General features: G+C 37.4%; 1 protein-coding gene across 1 annotated transcript; it reads right to left on the minus strand.

The window, feature by feature from the left end:
- Window positions 1–1,894: 1,894 nt before the first annotated feature.
- gnb5b (guanine nucleotide binding protein (G protein), beta 5b) lies at window positions 1,895–15,122 on the minus strand. Its single transcript, XM_067593914.1, has 13 exons — window positions 15,013–15,122; window positions 13,868–14,017; window positions 11,747–11,858; window positions 10,421–10,557; window positions 10,235–10,276; window positions 8,887–8,963; window positions 8,525–8,657; window positions 5,130–5,273; window positions 4,851–4,942; window positions 4,015–4,063; window positions 3,526–3,622; window positions 2,948–3,114; window positions 1,895–2,465 (listed from the first exon to the last, which is right to left on the minus strand). Exons 2-13 carry the CDS (start codon window positions 13,991–13,993, stop codon window positions 2,454–2,456), a joined length of 1,188 nt encoding a protein of 395 aa, XP_067450015.1. The 5' UTR covers window positions 13,994–14,017; window positions 15,013–15,122; the 3' UTR covers window positions 1,895–2,453.
- Window positions 15,123–15,765: the final 643 nt, after the last annotated feature.

The raw sequence follows: 15,765 nt of genomic DNA on the forward strand, positions 1-15,765 counted from the left end.
TCACCAGCATGGTTTGCAAAGTTGTTGTTGTGATATAAAAATGAGGTGACAGTAAGAAAACTAGCTTAATGTTAAGTTTTGATTCAGTGCAGTGCCCCCTGGTGTCATTCAGTACTCAACAGTTGGAACAATGGGTGGAGCCCATTTAGTTGTTCATTTTTTGAAAAAGCTTGATACTCAAGCTGTTTTTCTTTGGACATCTAAAGTACCTGTCGTAAACACACACACACACACACACACACACACACACACACACACACACACACACTCTTTCTTGCTTGTGTACTTTCACAACACCAGACCAGGCCATAATAAAACAATCACTCAGGCTATTTACATCTCTGCCCTCATCAGAAGGACAGAAATGCAAATTTCAGCCATTGGGATCAAATCTAGGCCAATGTCAGTGCTGGGAGGCAGCAGATGAATAAAGCCTGTGTAGCAAAATCAGCTACAGGTTCTCTGCTGCTTTTAAAAATGCTAATGAGACTCACTCAGGACCCCCTTTTGTTTTAATACTGTTTTAATAATGAGGAGTTAACCTCACTATTTTATTCCACCTGTCAAAGCATCCTGGATATTGTCGCTCCATTTAAAATCATCATCCAAACCTAAATCCGAATCATGGTTGAATGACATCAGAGGAGAATGCAGGGGAGCTGAATGCAAGTGGAAAAAAAGACAAGTTGAAGGTGTCTTTTAACATTGGCTGAAAAAACAAAATATTTTTTCTGATATTATTTCAAATAATTGAGACAAATGTTGTGTTCTTTTTGAAAGACTCTGCTATTCTTATGCTTTTAGAGCTCACAGCTGCATTCAACACAGTATAGACCATAATATCCTCATCTCTCGCCTGGAGCATTGTGTTTGCACTAAAGGTACTGCTCAGGAGTGGTCTTACTTGTCTGACAGAAGTTTTTCTGTCAGCCTTGGTGACTCTATATCCTCCTAAGCGCCTCTCCCTATTGGAGTCCCTCAGGGTTCTATTCTCGGGCAAATCCTATTTTCCCCTTACATGCCCCCCTTAGGGTCCATTCTCAGAAAATATGGCATCTTGTTTCACTGTTATGCAGACGACACTCAAATTTACCTGCCTTTGGAACGGAAAGATCCAAACTGTTTAAAACAATTGTTGGAAAGTCGCAAGGATAGTGATTTTAAATTGGACAAACAGATTAACTCAGTGATCAAATTTAGTTTTTTTTTCAGCTGAGGCTCTTATTTGAAAGGATTATACATTTATCTCAACCAGACCTGACTTCTGTATTGCCCTTTACGTTGCTGTTGGTGCAAGGCCTCCCTCTCATGCTTGACGTTGATCCAGAACTTCACATGTCCCATCAAAGTCACTCAGGTCTGCTGACCAGTTGCTTCCGGTTGTCCCGAGATCGAGGCTGAAGCACAGGGGAGATTGTGCCTTTGCAGTTGTAGCGCCCAAACTCTGGACTGAGTTGCCTCTGCAGGTTAAGCTGGCACCTACACTGCCTTAAAACACATCTTTATTCCTTGGCTTTTAACTGAGTATGGGAGTTGTCTTTCTTTGTCTTTTTTTCTGTTAAACTGGTCTTTGTGTTTCTTTATTGTTGTTTTATGGCTTTTGTTATTTCGACTGTACAGCACTTTGGTCAACTGTTGTTTTTAAATGTGCTTTATGAATAAATTTGACTTGACGTTGACTAAAATAGGTGGATTTACTAACCTCTTTACATCCAGTTGTGTTTTCTTTATGCAAAGACATGTCAGGTCATCTTTATCGGTTTTGGCAAACAATAAACTGTTTTCTTTACAGCTGCATGAAGCTTCCAGTGAGGTTGTCAGGGAAAGAAAACTTACTGTGTGTGAAAGTCTGTTCTGGCAAGAAGACAGCACAAAAGGAGCAAAAAACAAAAAATATACTTCAAATCTTCTTTATTTTTCTCACAAGGAGTTTACCTAAGCTGTGGTTTATGTATTTTGAAATAAGATAAATCAGTGGTTACATTTACAGTCTTCTTTTGGATAATCACGACATACTGTAACCTATGGCAGAGTGGCAGAACAGTTATAACAGCAGCATGTACGTCTATAGTATGACTGGACAGGTGACAGTGAACCGATGTACATCATTTACAAAACAATCAGTAATATTGACTGTCAGTCTACATGGCAAAGCAGACACATGCTGCTAATTTCTACAGGTTGTTTTGATTCTTTATACAATGATTTTCCACCATATAACAATAACTATTACTCTAAAATAATAATACAATATCCATCATCAAGCTAACAACGTAACAACGATGAGGATCCTACAGTTATGATACAATGATATATTCTTGTTCAGAGGAGAGATTTTAGGTTTTGTGCTTCTCTCTGTTTATCAGGCTGAACACTCCTGCAGTAGTGTTGACTTGCAGTCTTGGTATAATGCTGGTGACATCTTCACTGGATCACAACAGTGATCCAAAACTCTAGGCCCAAATCTACATTAGAGAAGGGAGAAGAATCATGTGGGTTAAAGCTGCAAACTTGTAAAAATGTAATTGCATATTTAAGCATAAGTTAATATCACAACAACCCCAATATACATATACCCTTTTTATCTAAAAAAAATCAAATGTAAGTTACAAGAAAGGCTGCATTATGGCAGCATATTGCTGCCACCATGACAAAAAAAATTTGATTGGTTTCTCAATATAATGAGAAAACTTTCTTATTATAACGAAAAAGTATCTCTTTATAACAAGAAAATGTATTTCCTTATTACAAAAGTTTTCTAATAATAGTTTACATATATACACACATACTAAACAATACATGTATCAAGGAGGAAGGCTTACATTGCACATCATTATGGTTCATTTACAGTGACAGTGTTTGGATTCAAAATGTGCCAGCAGTAAAAAATAAAAATGAACAACAGTTCCATGGTAATGTCATGTTGTGTTGGGAAACTCCTGCTCACCCGTAAGGTATTGTCCCAGGAGGCCGAGCAGAGCGCTGTGCCATCAGGCGACACTCTCACTCTGCTGATGCGGTTCTCGTGGCCAAACAGGATGGAAACACGAGTTCCCTTCAAAACATCCCACGCGTTTATAGTGTAGTCATTATAACCAGCAAAAAGCAGGCGACCTGGGGGTGGCAGCAAAAGGAGACACGGTACATGAAAGAGGAAGTGGGGGATTTTGGAATAAGGGGAAGTAGAGAAAGACAAATGATTGGTTGAAATTGTGAGATAATGTCCAAATTTTCATTTCTACTGAATCATTAAAAATTGTTTTATTTTTATTCAGTACTGTAATACTTTTTAAGATGCTGATTAATAATGCGTATTATTCATTAAAAACTACCAATGGATGAGTATGTCCAGGTCAATAAGTATTTAATTGACATGGCATCAGATCTTCAGTATTGATTTATGGTAAATATAACGACAAAAGCAATCAGACAGATGATATATAGAATTTAAAAAAAGGCAAGTCAAAATTTATTGAGCATATTTGATACAATAATTTGCCTTCATGTGCTTTACAAACTTCTTACCGCTCAGAGAGAAGTCCACACTGGAAGCACCAAATATGATGCTGTCCTTTTGGTAGACGGCTACTTCACGGTCAGCTCGCAGATCATAGAAGCGGCACTGAGGAACACCGACAAACATGAAACAACACAGACACAAACATGACACAATGGTTATTAGGCAAATATCATTTTAGTCTGTGAATGGTCTTCAGTAGGCATGTTTATATTGTAGCGATGGGGTTGGTGTTACTTGTTAGCTAATGGGACCAAATAAATGCAGTGAGGAATAATATCAGGAACCCTGAATTATATCTGTATTATATATGTGTAGATTTTATTTATGTTTGCTAAAATAAAAAAAACACTAAGATTTCTGAGTTCATCTCAACACCAAATTGTGAAAGAAAAGTGGTTGAGTGAGTCCAATAAATCAATGTTACTTTTTCAACACATGCACTGGTAATCTTGCACAGGACACATATTGATATGAGATCATATGACGTGACTCACTGTGGCATCGTCAGAGGCAGAGGCAAATGCATCTCCGCTGGGGTAGTACCTGAAGACACGTGGTGGGGTGGAGTTAGAAATGTTTCTGCACCAGTGAGCTTTCTATATGACGATATGACTAAACTTAAATAACTGAGCAATTCTGCTGCTTGAATCACGTCACAACCTGTCAGTTGTCTCAACATTTAATGCAACATTCTCCTTTTTATGTGTATTTTACACTGAATAAACAGCAATTCATGAACAGCTCAAATCTTACATGCCGCACAAGTAAATCATTTTTAAAAATAAAATAATGGGAAATAAAACACAAAACTCTCCAAAGACCTTGCTTAAAATAACTCATTAGTTTGCTCCTAACTGCAACCAAAATCTATTTTACAAACCTGAACAACTGGAAAGTTGTGAAATGTAAAATCAAACAGATTTCATGCATTTCTGTTTGTTATTAGTTTTCAACATCAAGGTCTGATAAAGTTTTACCAGACTGAAAACTTGATTTACAGTACCAACACTTGATCTGCAGCCAGGGAACAACAGTCTCTCATTCATTAAAAACAAAAACATAGAAGAGTAGAAGAAGGCCTTTGATGTCCTGCGAGATGTTGAGCATGTGCACAGACATTCATTTTTCATTATGCATTATGATTATCTGTGAGGGAATTTATCAGTTTTGGATCTCCATTGTTAATAGTAATAGCAGATGCAGTAGTGCCAACACTACTATCAATTCTACTATACTTCTCAGTTTTTATAAATGTGTCTCTGTCAATTAATTCTTCTTCTTACTAAATAAGAGACACTGCCAGACATTTTTATGAAAGAACTGAACTCACTTTACACAGTTGATGTCAGAGTCGTGGCTCTCAAAAGATTGGATGTTCTGGCCAGAGCGCATGTCCCACACGTTGGCCTTCTTATCACAGCCCTGATAACACACACACACACACAAGAGACAAGGATTATTGTTTTGTACAAATCTAGTTTCTAGTGTTTTTGATGAAAACTCCGAATTCAAAGAGAACCATGAGCTGCAAGGTTTTTCCATGACCACATGAATTACACACACACACACACACACACACACACACACACACACACTATCTTTCTCTCACCCCAGAGACAAAAGTGTTGCCAGTCTCAGATGGGGCGAGGTCCAAGGACAAGACATCAGCTGTGTGACCATGGAAACTCTGCAGCAGCTGCCCACTCTCCACATCCCACAATGCACATGTGCCGTCACCACTGGAGGTCAGGAGCTAGTACACATGGACGCATGCATCAATCAATCAGACTTTATTTGTATAACACTTTTGATTCTTGCACAAAACAATAAGCGACTATGTTATAAATAAAGGACTCAATAAAAGCAGGAACTGAGGAAATGCTGGGGAAAACATGGGGAAACACCAGATTTAGGATAAAAATGTAAAATTTCAGAATAGCAAAATAAAATAATAATACAAAAGTGTGACAAAAGATAATAAAATACTAAAAAAAAGAGGAGATGTATTAAAGTGAGTAGGTAGGGTATTAAAAGGAAAACAAAGATAAAGATTAAATACAGATTAAATAATAAAATAAAATAATAAAATACTAAAAGAGAGATGTGTTAAGGTAGGTAAAATCAGGAATAAAAAGCAGGGTATAAAAAGGAAAACAATCAAGAAAAATAAAAGTAGAATAAAAAGATATACCAAGCAGTAAAACTGGCTAAAACATAGAAATAAAAGACAGATAAATAAATAAAATGCACCCACACACATGCATTAAAGAACATAAAAAACATAAAACAATCAACAATTTTAAATCATGAAGCTTATTTTACTGTAAAGTAGTTTTTTGCAAGGGTGAGACATGTACATTCAGTATATTTTGTAATATTTACTTCATTCAAATAAAGTAGACTTCATCTCATTGTGGAACTTGCTCTGTTTAAAAATACTACAGTATAATTGTTTCGGTGGAAATTCACTATAACGAGCCACCACCTACAGTGGAAACTTGAAAACTGAACTAACATTGGGAACCTCAGTACAACAGAGAGGAAGACAAAGTGGGAACCAGACAAGAAGAAGTGCTGGTCACAGAGTGACTTTGGTGGGTTAAGATACGTAATTAATGAATTCTGCTGGAAACTTCATGATGATTGGGCTAAATGAGTGAAAGTAGGCTGAATCAGGTTGGATGTGCACTGCTGGTGGTCATCAAAAGAACAAATATGAAAAAAAGGTGATTAGAAAAAAATTGCAAACTGAACTTGTAAACAAATATACTGCTCATGTTATACCTTCCCTCAATAAGGCAGAAAAAACCGTAAGATTGGACTGCATCTGACTAACTAAACTAAACTAAACTTACATAATGAATATTAAATCAGTGTCGCTTTACAAGATAAGTTATTTTCGACTTATATGAGTTTGACTGCTGGCTTTGCTTTCATTTCTCAGTTTTAACTCTTAAAACTGAGAAATGAAACAGCCCCAAAATGAACTGGAAATTATCGACTCGGTGGAATAATATTTGAAAGTAAAAGTCTAAAGTTTATTTCAGTAAATTTAAGTGCCCCACATGACATCATTATGCCACAAATGCACACACAGGGCAGACACACATACACATACAATAACAAAAGCCAAAGGTCAGCACCTCTCCACTAACACGGAAAACTCTCACTATGCATCATGTATCCACATACAAACAAGCACACAAAATGTCAGCAGTTCCTCTGATGAAAACAGATTATGGGCACTTAGAGACACATGCAGGCATCAGAGATCCCTGCTGACTGGTGGATTAGAGAGCTCCTGCTGGATGACCTCAGGCACAAAAACACACCACATCCTGCCTGCGCTGAGAGGTAGCTCCAGTTTCAACATGAATGCAATTATCAGTAAGCCACAATTACTGAAACACACACACAGATGGGAACCTCACTGATCTAACAGACAGCCTCAGTCCTTCTCCACCTGCACGTCTCCTTATATTAAATATTTGCGGGGGGTTCATTAAATTACCCAGTGATCCCACATGTAAATGCCTTTCATAAGAAAGCCTCACAACTCATAACTCACATGTCTCAGTGCATCAGTAGATCTTATATGTCAAAACTCACCGGCTGAAAACCAGTGCACTGCTTAAATGTTGCTCTCAGTTGGACGCACACACACACACACACACACACACACACACGCACACACAGACACAACACAATACAAGATTTTATGTCATCTAAACTCTCCTTTACGCTGCTTGAAAATGTGGAACCACGCGTTCATATGCTTACTTGCTGCAGTAACAACTGTTGTAAAGAAAGAAAGAGACTTTCTGAGCCCTCTATGTAGTCCACAGCTTTTTGCTTCAAGCTCTATTTTAATGGTATAGATAGCGCGCTCATGTGCACGCATGTGTCTTTGTGTTTGAGATGCAGTATGAGAGAGGAGTTGTGTGAGAGATGTGTGTGTGTATGAGAGACAGACAGGAAGAAAACATGCATGTGTGTATGTGTTAAATGTTCTGCCCTCAGGTCAGTGTGCTCCACTCTTTCCTAGATAAAAGCCACTCAGTGTCTATTAATACACCCAGAATAGAGGACCATCACCCCCTGTGTCTCTTCTCTGCCCCCTCCTCAGCCCAGCCATCCATCTACCCTCTCCTCTTCTTCCCTCTCCTCTCGTTACCTCCCACCCCATTGTGCTCCTCTTCCTTGCTGAGGGCCAGAGTGGAGTAAATTATTAAAGCCAAATATCTAAGTCTCCAAATATCTCAGTTTCCTTAATGCTCTTCTTCTGATTCTGTCCCCTACTTTGCATCTTTCCTGCTGGGAAGTCCACAAAAAAGTCTGATTGATGCTGACTCATGAACCTACAGAGGTACAGTACAACTATGCAAAAAAATCTAAAATATAGAATTTGAAATATATTTATAAAACACAAATATATTTGTCCTTTTTTTAAGACTTTTTTGATAGAATTGAAATTCTATCAGATGATTAAGAGCAGAGTATGGCTGGGTTTCATCAGAAAGTCAGTTCATTGGTCTGGGGGTGTGATTCTCACTTTGGGTGCAAGAGGTCCTGGTTACAAATCCCAGATGAGCCCGACCTATCACATTCCTGGTGCTTGTTTGTTGCTTATTTACAGGCTTAATTGGTTTTAAGTGAAGTTGGTGGTTTAGCAGCTGAAACCCGTCGTACTGCACCGACTGTAAACTGAGAGAGGAGCACAGCAGAGTCAAATGTGGCAATGTGAGTAGATGTACTAAATGTATTCAAGGGAAACTGGCAGGATAGACACTGAACATTTGGCAAAATGAACAACATGAAGCTTTAATTAAAAGATGCAACATTGTGAGTTGCAATCTGTCAGCAGCTGCTTCATCTAATAAAGTGCACAGCACCAAACCCCTCAGGTTTGGGCTGCTTCCATAACTCTCAGAATCAAGTCTATGTTCATTTGATCTACAAATCTTACAATTCCAGTTACATGCAGAGCATTAAACTGGTGCTCACCTGCATGTCAGAGTTGGTGAAGGTGCATCCTGATACATAGTTGGTGTGCATGGCGACAGACTTCTTCTTTGCAGCCAGGTTCTCATTTGGGTCCATTGACAGTGGAAACACTGAGCACTTGTTATCCAGTCCGCTTTAGAGGAGACAGAAACATCAAAAGTTAAATAATGTGTCTCATTCCTTACAGTCTAAGACAGTATAGTTAAATATAGGATACAGGACGGAGATACAGTCTAATAAGCTTGTGAATGAGCTTATGACATGTGAGTCACTGATTTGCATCTCCAGAAGGAAACGATTATTGAAAAGAATACCTGCTATTTAAACCTAAGAGATAATAAAGGGACATTCCCTGTACTCACCCACATGCTACAGCACAACCTGAGGGAGCATAAGCACATGCCATGACCCATGTACACGGCAGGGTCACCCCATGCTCCTGTAACATAAAGCAAACACACACAAACAAACACACACACACATATACACAGACACACAAACACACGCAAAAGAGAGAAAAACATGAATATGGTTTTTGTGGTAATCCATTAATGGTAAGAAAATATTAAAAATATAAAAATATGTACATTCTCTTTAATAAGCATAAAACCAACTATTCACACACACACACCCACACACACACACACACACATACACATATCTGCAGTAAATCTGACTGCGATGAGTATTAATAGGGATTATGTTCCGTGTGGTTATGTCTGCTCCATCAAGAGTCACAACAGTTAAACCCGGCTGAATCCCGGCTGCCATTTAAGTGCACTCAGGCTCACACACACATACACACACTGTCATTACAGGGGGACAGATGGATAGATAATCTTTTAACGCGTATTTCCATGTCGTCCATGGGAGCAGAGGATGACCCTTCCACCCACTCAACATCAGTACATGTAGTGAAGAGAACATCTGAGCATTCAAAGAAAAGAAAAAAAAAACCCCACTTATCCTTACATAACAGAGTGGAGGTGAGTAAGGTTATATCGGGCAACCAGGCCTCTGGAAGTCCTATTCATTTTTTTTTCAAAGGTAGTTTTGTGTGACTGGACTGGCTGTTTACAGATTTCCTACTCTGTGACATTATTACAGGAAGAAACATCCAACTGAGCTCAAAATACTGCAAAACAGGACGTGGCCAGAAAAATTGAGACACTGAATTTTGTAGAACATGTTGAACCACTTTATTTTTGGATTATGAATCACTATGAATCAGTTTGACACCAATGGTGCGCTGTTCTGTTCCTAGGCTCATGGGTATTGTAGTAATTGGTGCCTTGTGACATATGAAATGTGATTTCCTAAGAAAGTAAACAAAAACATTAAAAAGGGAAGGATATTTTCATTTTAACTGTCTAATATGATTGTGTGTGTTTGAGCTGAGAATTAGGTTTCCATTTAAAGAAAACTTTCAGGTACTTTTCATGTAAAAAAAAAAATCTCTACCAGCATTTCCTCACATTTCTCCACTCTATCTGAGGTCATTGTAACTGTTCTCCACTCTTTATCTGAGGTCATTGTGACTGAGAAATATTACAACTCCTCAAAAATTATTTTTGTACATTATATCATTTTATTAATTAACAAATATTCATTTTGGAAGTTCAGCCCTTTAATTTATTATCATCTATTACTGAAATTAATTCACTCATTCTGTAAAATATGCACAAAAGTACCACATAGACCACTACTCACCTTATTAAGAGTATATCCATCCCACACAATCACTTTTCCATCCTGGATTTAAAAGAAATAAATCAATATTACACAGATAAAAAAACACAGAACATATACTGCAGGCCCACATACATAAATATCAAATAATATTATGTATCCTATTTATATGCTGTATCATATCTGTATGTGTGTGCAGGTGTTTACCTGTGAGGAGCTGACCAGACGACGTTTGTCTTTACACCAGTCCATATTCAGCACCTTGTTCCCATGACCCTTCAGCACACGTCTGGTCTTTATGGAGATAGCACCCAACAACTCGATCTTCTCAGCCACCTGGTGCACTGAGGTACCAGGACACACACACACACACACACACACACACACACAGATCTAGTTTAAGGCTAATAATTCAAGTATGCAAGAGCTGGAGTTATCCTTTGTTATCCATTAATACATCAGTAAAAATGATATAATAATTATAATACATAACATTCAGGGGCCATTTTTGGTATTAAATACTTACTTTTGATACTTTAAGTACATGTTGCTAATAATACTATTACTACTAATATATGTACTTCAGTAACATTTCCTGTTAGGATCTGAATACTGCTTTCATAAAGCCTATTTTACAATAAGGTGATATTGACTCTGTAGTGTAAAATTCTGTTGGTTTTGTGACATTTATGAGGACTTTTGACTGCAGGCAGTGGTGGGAGATGTCCTCAGATCCTTTACTTAAGTAAACGTAGGAATACCTCAATGTAAAAATACTTCATGTAAAAGTCATCCATTCAAAATCTTCCTTGAGTAAAAGTCCAGAAGTATTCTCATATAATTATTATAGAAGTATTATCAGCAAAATATACTTTACTACATAAACATGAAAGCAGCATTTAATGTTGCAGATAGTGATGGTGAAGATGATTTTAACTAGTTTTTATATCACTGAGCAGGTTCATTTTTAACAGTACATCATAGTTTTAAACACTTTGTATGTAAATTAATTGTAGCTGTCAGATAAATGTAGGCTAGTGGAGTAGAAAGTACAATATTTCACTCTTAAATGTAGTGAAACAGAGCTATGAAATAGCAGAAAATGGAAATATGAAATAGGACAATAGTACAGTAATGAATTAAATGTAGGCTACTAATAGCTACATCCCTCACTGACTGCAGGTAGTAACAGTTTCTTCTCATCATCGCTAAACAAACAGAAACTTCATGACATCATTATAAGCGAAACATCACCGACGCGTTATCTGCGTGTCACCTTGTTTTAAGTAAACAACACGTTGTTTTAATAAGAAATGAAAGATAACGGTGTGTGTTTCAGTAAAAAAAAAAAGTGAAAGATAACGGTGTGTGTTTCGGTGGAAAGTGAAAGATAACGGTGTGTATTTCGGTGAAAAGTGAAAGATGATGGTGTATGCTTCGGTAATCAGTGAAGGATAACGGTTGTTTCAGTTTCAGTAAAAGCTGACAAGTTTGGGTGGGTGTTATTTTGTCTCAGGTGTCCAGGACACTTACGCTCCACGTCGTTGAGCTTGCCCCGCTCCTCCTCCAGCTTCTTCTTCAGATTGTCGCTCTCTCTCGACAGTGACGCCAGGGTTTCCCCTTTCTGGAGCCCCTGACAAGCCATCTTTAAAAAGGAAAACAACAACAACAAATAAACACACAGAGAAAAGAGGGGAGGGAGTCGGGAAACACAGGAGCAAACAGGGGGAGTTTAGGATCAGGTTGTTTGGTAGTTAGAGGTTAGTAGAAACTGTCCTCTGTGTGTCACACTGACTGCTCTGCCTCCTCCTCCTCCTTCTCCTCCTCCTCCCCCTTTACACTATATATTCAAATACTGTCCACAACCACTACAGGCTGGATTTTACACTGGTGCACATTCACATTTAGCTCTGTGTAACTTTTCACAACCAGAAATCGTGTTTCACATACTTCCATAGTCCAGATGTTGTTGGAGGTGAATTAGAGTCATGTGAGATCATTTTTGCAATTGGCACTTCAGCAAGATATTTTTATTTTATTACAAGACTAAGACCCCCGAATAACTATTAGTATTGCACATTCAACGTGCTAAGATACATATTTCACCAATTTAGACAGAATATACCTCTGAAATGGACACACAAAACAAAAACTGAAATTCCTTCAGTGCTGTTTTCAGTTTGAACACTGAGTGACGGCAGAAACTCTTACTATATCTGTTCAATGGCAGGTGAAATCTGGTAAAACAACTTACTGATAAGTGAATAAATAGATTTGTTGGGTAAAGAATATAACATTGAATTGCAGATAGACTATTTTCATGGAAGACACTTTGACTTGTCACAGTAGGAAAAGCACAGGAGTAAATAAAAAGATTTAACGATGGTCACATTCCACTTAGCTGCTTCAGTTTCAGGGTCCTGGTGTTGTGCAAGTTGGCTCACTATCACTACTGACTGGGACACTTGAATTGAAGCCATTATTAACATTATTAGTAACATCTGTGTTTTTCCTGCGATGACAAGTCAAATCGTCTGCTGTGAAAAAATGTTTATTGTCCAGAATATGTTTGAAGAAATCTTTTTTAAAACTGATTTTATATGAATTTCAGTTAAATTCAGTCAGCGTCACAAAATATTAATTACATATCCAAACATTTTGAACCCAATTCATATTAATATTGAAAATAATGATACATGCATCACAACAACAGAGGAGGGCTCACTGGCATGCATCTGTCCTCATGACTTTGTGTGTGTGTGTGTGTGTGTTTGCACATAATGTCAAGTGTGTTTCGAGCTACATTAACACTGTTGCTTGTCAAAAGGTGCTGCTGAGTGGTGTGTCCATAGTTAAACAGATGTTGCACAAAGTGTCATCAAACTAAACTCTTTGTATGGAGAAACTTGGCAGAAGCCTCACAGTTTGCTGTTATTATCATATATGTTCATGCTGTAGATGAACATGAGAGCAGGATATTTCCAGTGCAGTTTTAGGTTTGTGTGCAGGTTTGTATCAGTATGCCGACTTTACTGACCTTGTATGACTTTCATCTCTTTTCTGTATTAAAAAGCATCTCAATACCCGAAGTTTAGAGTCAAACCATTTAACAGTAATTCATTTGGTTCATGCCTATTTAGCAGAAAATGACATGGTGAGATGAATGATTACATTCAGCTTGTTAGAGATCGCTGCAGAGACTCCTTTGCAGTAAAAAAAAATAATATCTTGATAGATCCACAATAAATTACGGAGCCCCTAAAGTCCCAAAAGGTGTTTTTTAAATTTTTTTTTATCTTGTGCACACAAGATAAAAAAATACCACCTTTTGGGCTCCATTAAAAACATAGCATATTGACTATTCAAATAAAGCAATGAATGCCACCATGTTTCTAATATACTTGAGAAATCAACAACTTACCCCTGTGGTCTTCAAAGCATAGGCCTATCATACCTTAACTGTATGGATATTAACCTGCTCCCACAAGATAATCATCTTGTACACACAAGATAATATATTGTGCGCACAAGTTAAAAAAATATCACCTTTTGGGACTTTAGGGGCTCCGTAATACGTTGATTCAAATTAAGATATACAAAAAACCTTTCAGATAGCAGCTGTTTAGTCATGAGGAACAGAAAGGAAAACATTACCATCTCCACACAGAAGGAGCAGTAGTTGATGGCCTCGTTCTTAATGTAGATGTTCATTAGAGGACTGGCTTTGGTGCAGCTGTCGCAGGGGCCAAAAGTGGCCGCGACGAACGTCTGGTCACACATGGCTGCAGATGATCACCCACACACCTGGAAAACACACACACACAAACAAAACACACAGATTCATTCATGAGGTTACACTTTACTGTGGACATTTTTGAGGCCTTGATTGGTGTGCTTGGTTGTAACCACTAGGCCTGTTTCTGTGTGTGTGTGTGTGTGTGTGTGTGTGTGTGTGGCAGTGCAGGAGACACAGTAAGTAGTTGGTAATCTACTCCAGCCTGATCCTTCTCTGAGCTCCAGAGGAGACGAGTGCAGTTATTCTGGGAACTGCACACATCCACACACACTCAGAATATAACACAGTACAAGATAAACACTAATTATAATAAACTAATTCAAATTACACCTGAATATGGACATTCACCACCAACGTTTATCTAAATACTACTGTACACATACTGTAGCTTTATTTGAAGCAGTAACTTGTTGTCTAATTATAAATGTTCCAACATTAACATATTCCTATATCTTATAGGGTGCAATAATATCATAACAGACTGATACTGTGAGCATAGTTTCAGATTTTTGCAAATGTCTCATCAGGAAAAATACATATAATGAAAATGTATGAAGACATAACTTAATTATCATCACATTTCAGTCCTACTGATTCCAATATTACACAATGTTCAAAATGTACATATTATATAATAAGATAGAACGTAAGAACGTAATACTGTGGAATTATACGAATCATTTTACCTCAAAATGAGCGTTCAGATGCCTCCCATTATGTTCACACACAAACTCGTTATAACTGATGGGTTCTATTTTCTTCACTCCAGTTTTTACAGACTCAAAACTATCTCTTCAGGTAATGATCAGATGTTTTTCTACATAATTTACTGCAGATGAGTTGTGAGCATTTCTAGTTTTCAGGTTTGAACTTGGTTTATCCCAAGTCATAACACCATGTAGCTACATTTGTAACATGAAACACATCAACCTCTTATTCGCTGAATGTTATTTCCACATATAGCAGCTTTATCAAAAACAGAATCAGAATAATAAAATCTTACCTCAAGAGATTTTGTCGTCCTCTGTACAGCAGGTATTTGTCTGTGAAGAACTAAGTTGAGTTTTCCAGTGAAGAGGATTGTCAGTGAGGGTCAGAGAGGGAACACTAAGCTTCTTAGTCAAGTGTTTAAGCTGTGACTCTGCTCTGCTTTCGCCTCCATGCTTCATATGTTCCTGCAGTATTACCTGCAAGGCCTGCAGGATTATTTTCACACTGTAACCTGATACAAAATCATTCCTTCAACTGTAATATAACTGCTTGTACATTACATTTCTTCCTCAATGTAATATGAATTTAAACTGATACTTTGTGAAAACTGCATTATTTGCTGCATTTTATCAGTGATATCAGATGATCATCGAACCACTTTGCAACTTTTAACAATGCTGGTATGTATGGAAGCCAATTTCTGACTTACTGAGTCAATATTTTGAGCTACAAAGTAAAATAATTGACATCTTGCTTCTGTACTTTTACTTAACTGTATAACTTGTATACTATGTATAATACTGATTAAGTACCTCATCTCATAATTTATATTTACTGTCAATTTTGGATTTTATCTCATAATTTTTCCTTACTAAATCAAAATTATGACTTTGTCTCATTGTTATAATATACAATCTCATAATTTTGACTTACTAAGTCATGACCATTTCTTTATCATGACTTCCTTTTTTGTCTTTCACTGGTTGAAATGAGCTTCCACTATTATAACATTACTGCAGTCTTAAGGCCTCTTGCTGTCACTAAA

The sequence above is a fragment of the Thunnus thynnus genome, chromosome 1 (genome assembly GCF_963924715.1).
Source record: "Thunnus thynnus chromosome 1, fThuThy2.1, whole genome shotgun sequence".
Lineage (NCBI taxonomy): Eukaryota > Metazoa > Chordata > Actinopteri > Scombriformes > Scombridae > Thunnus > Thunnus thynnus.

Coding starts and splice junctions, on each gene's coding strand:
- gnb5b (XM_067593914.1), bottom strand. CDS start 13,993: ATGTGTGACCAGACGTTCGTCGCGGCCACTTTTGGCCCCTGCGACAGC. Junction 8,964..10,234: donor ATGGATATACTCTTAATAAG/GTGAGTAGTGGT, acceptor TTTATGTTACAG/GAGCATGGGGTGACCCTGCC. Junction 5,274..8,524: donor TCACCAACTCTGACATGCAG/GTGAGCACCAGT, acceptor CATGTGTACTAG/CTCCTGACCTCCAGTGGTGA.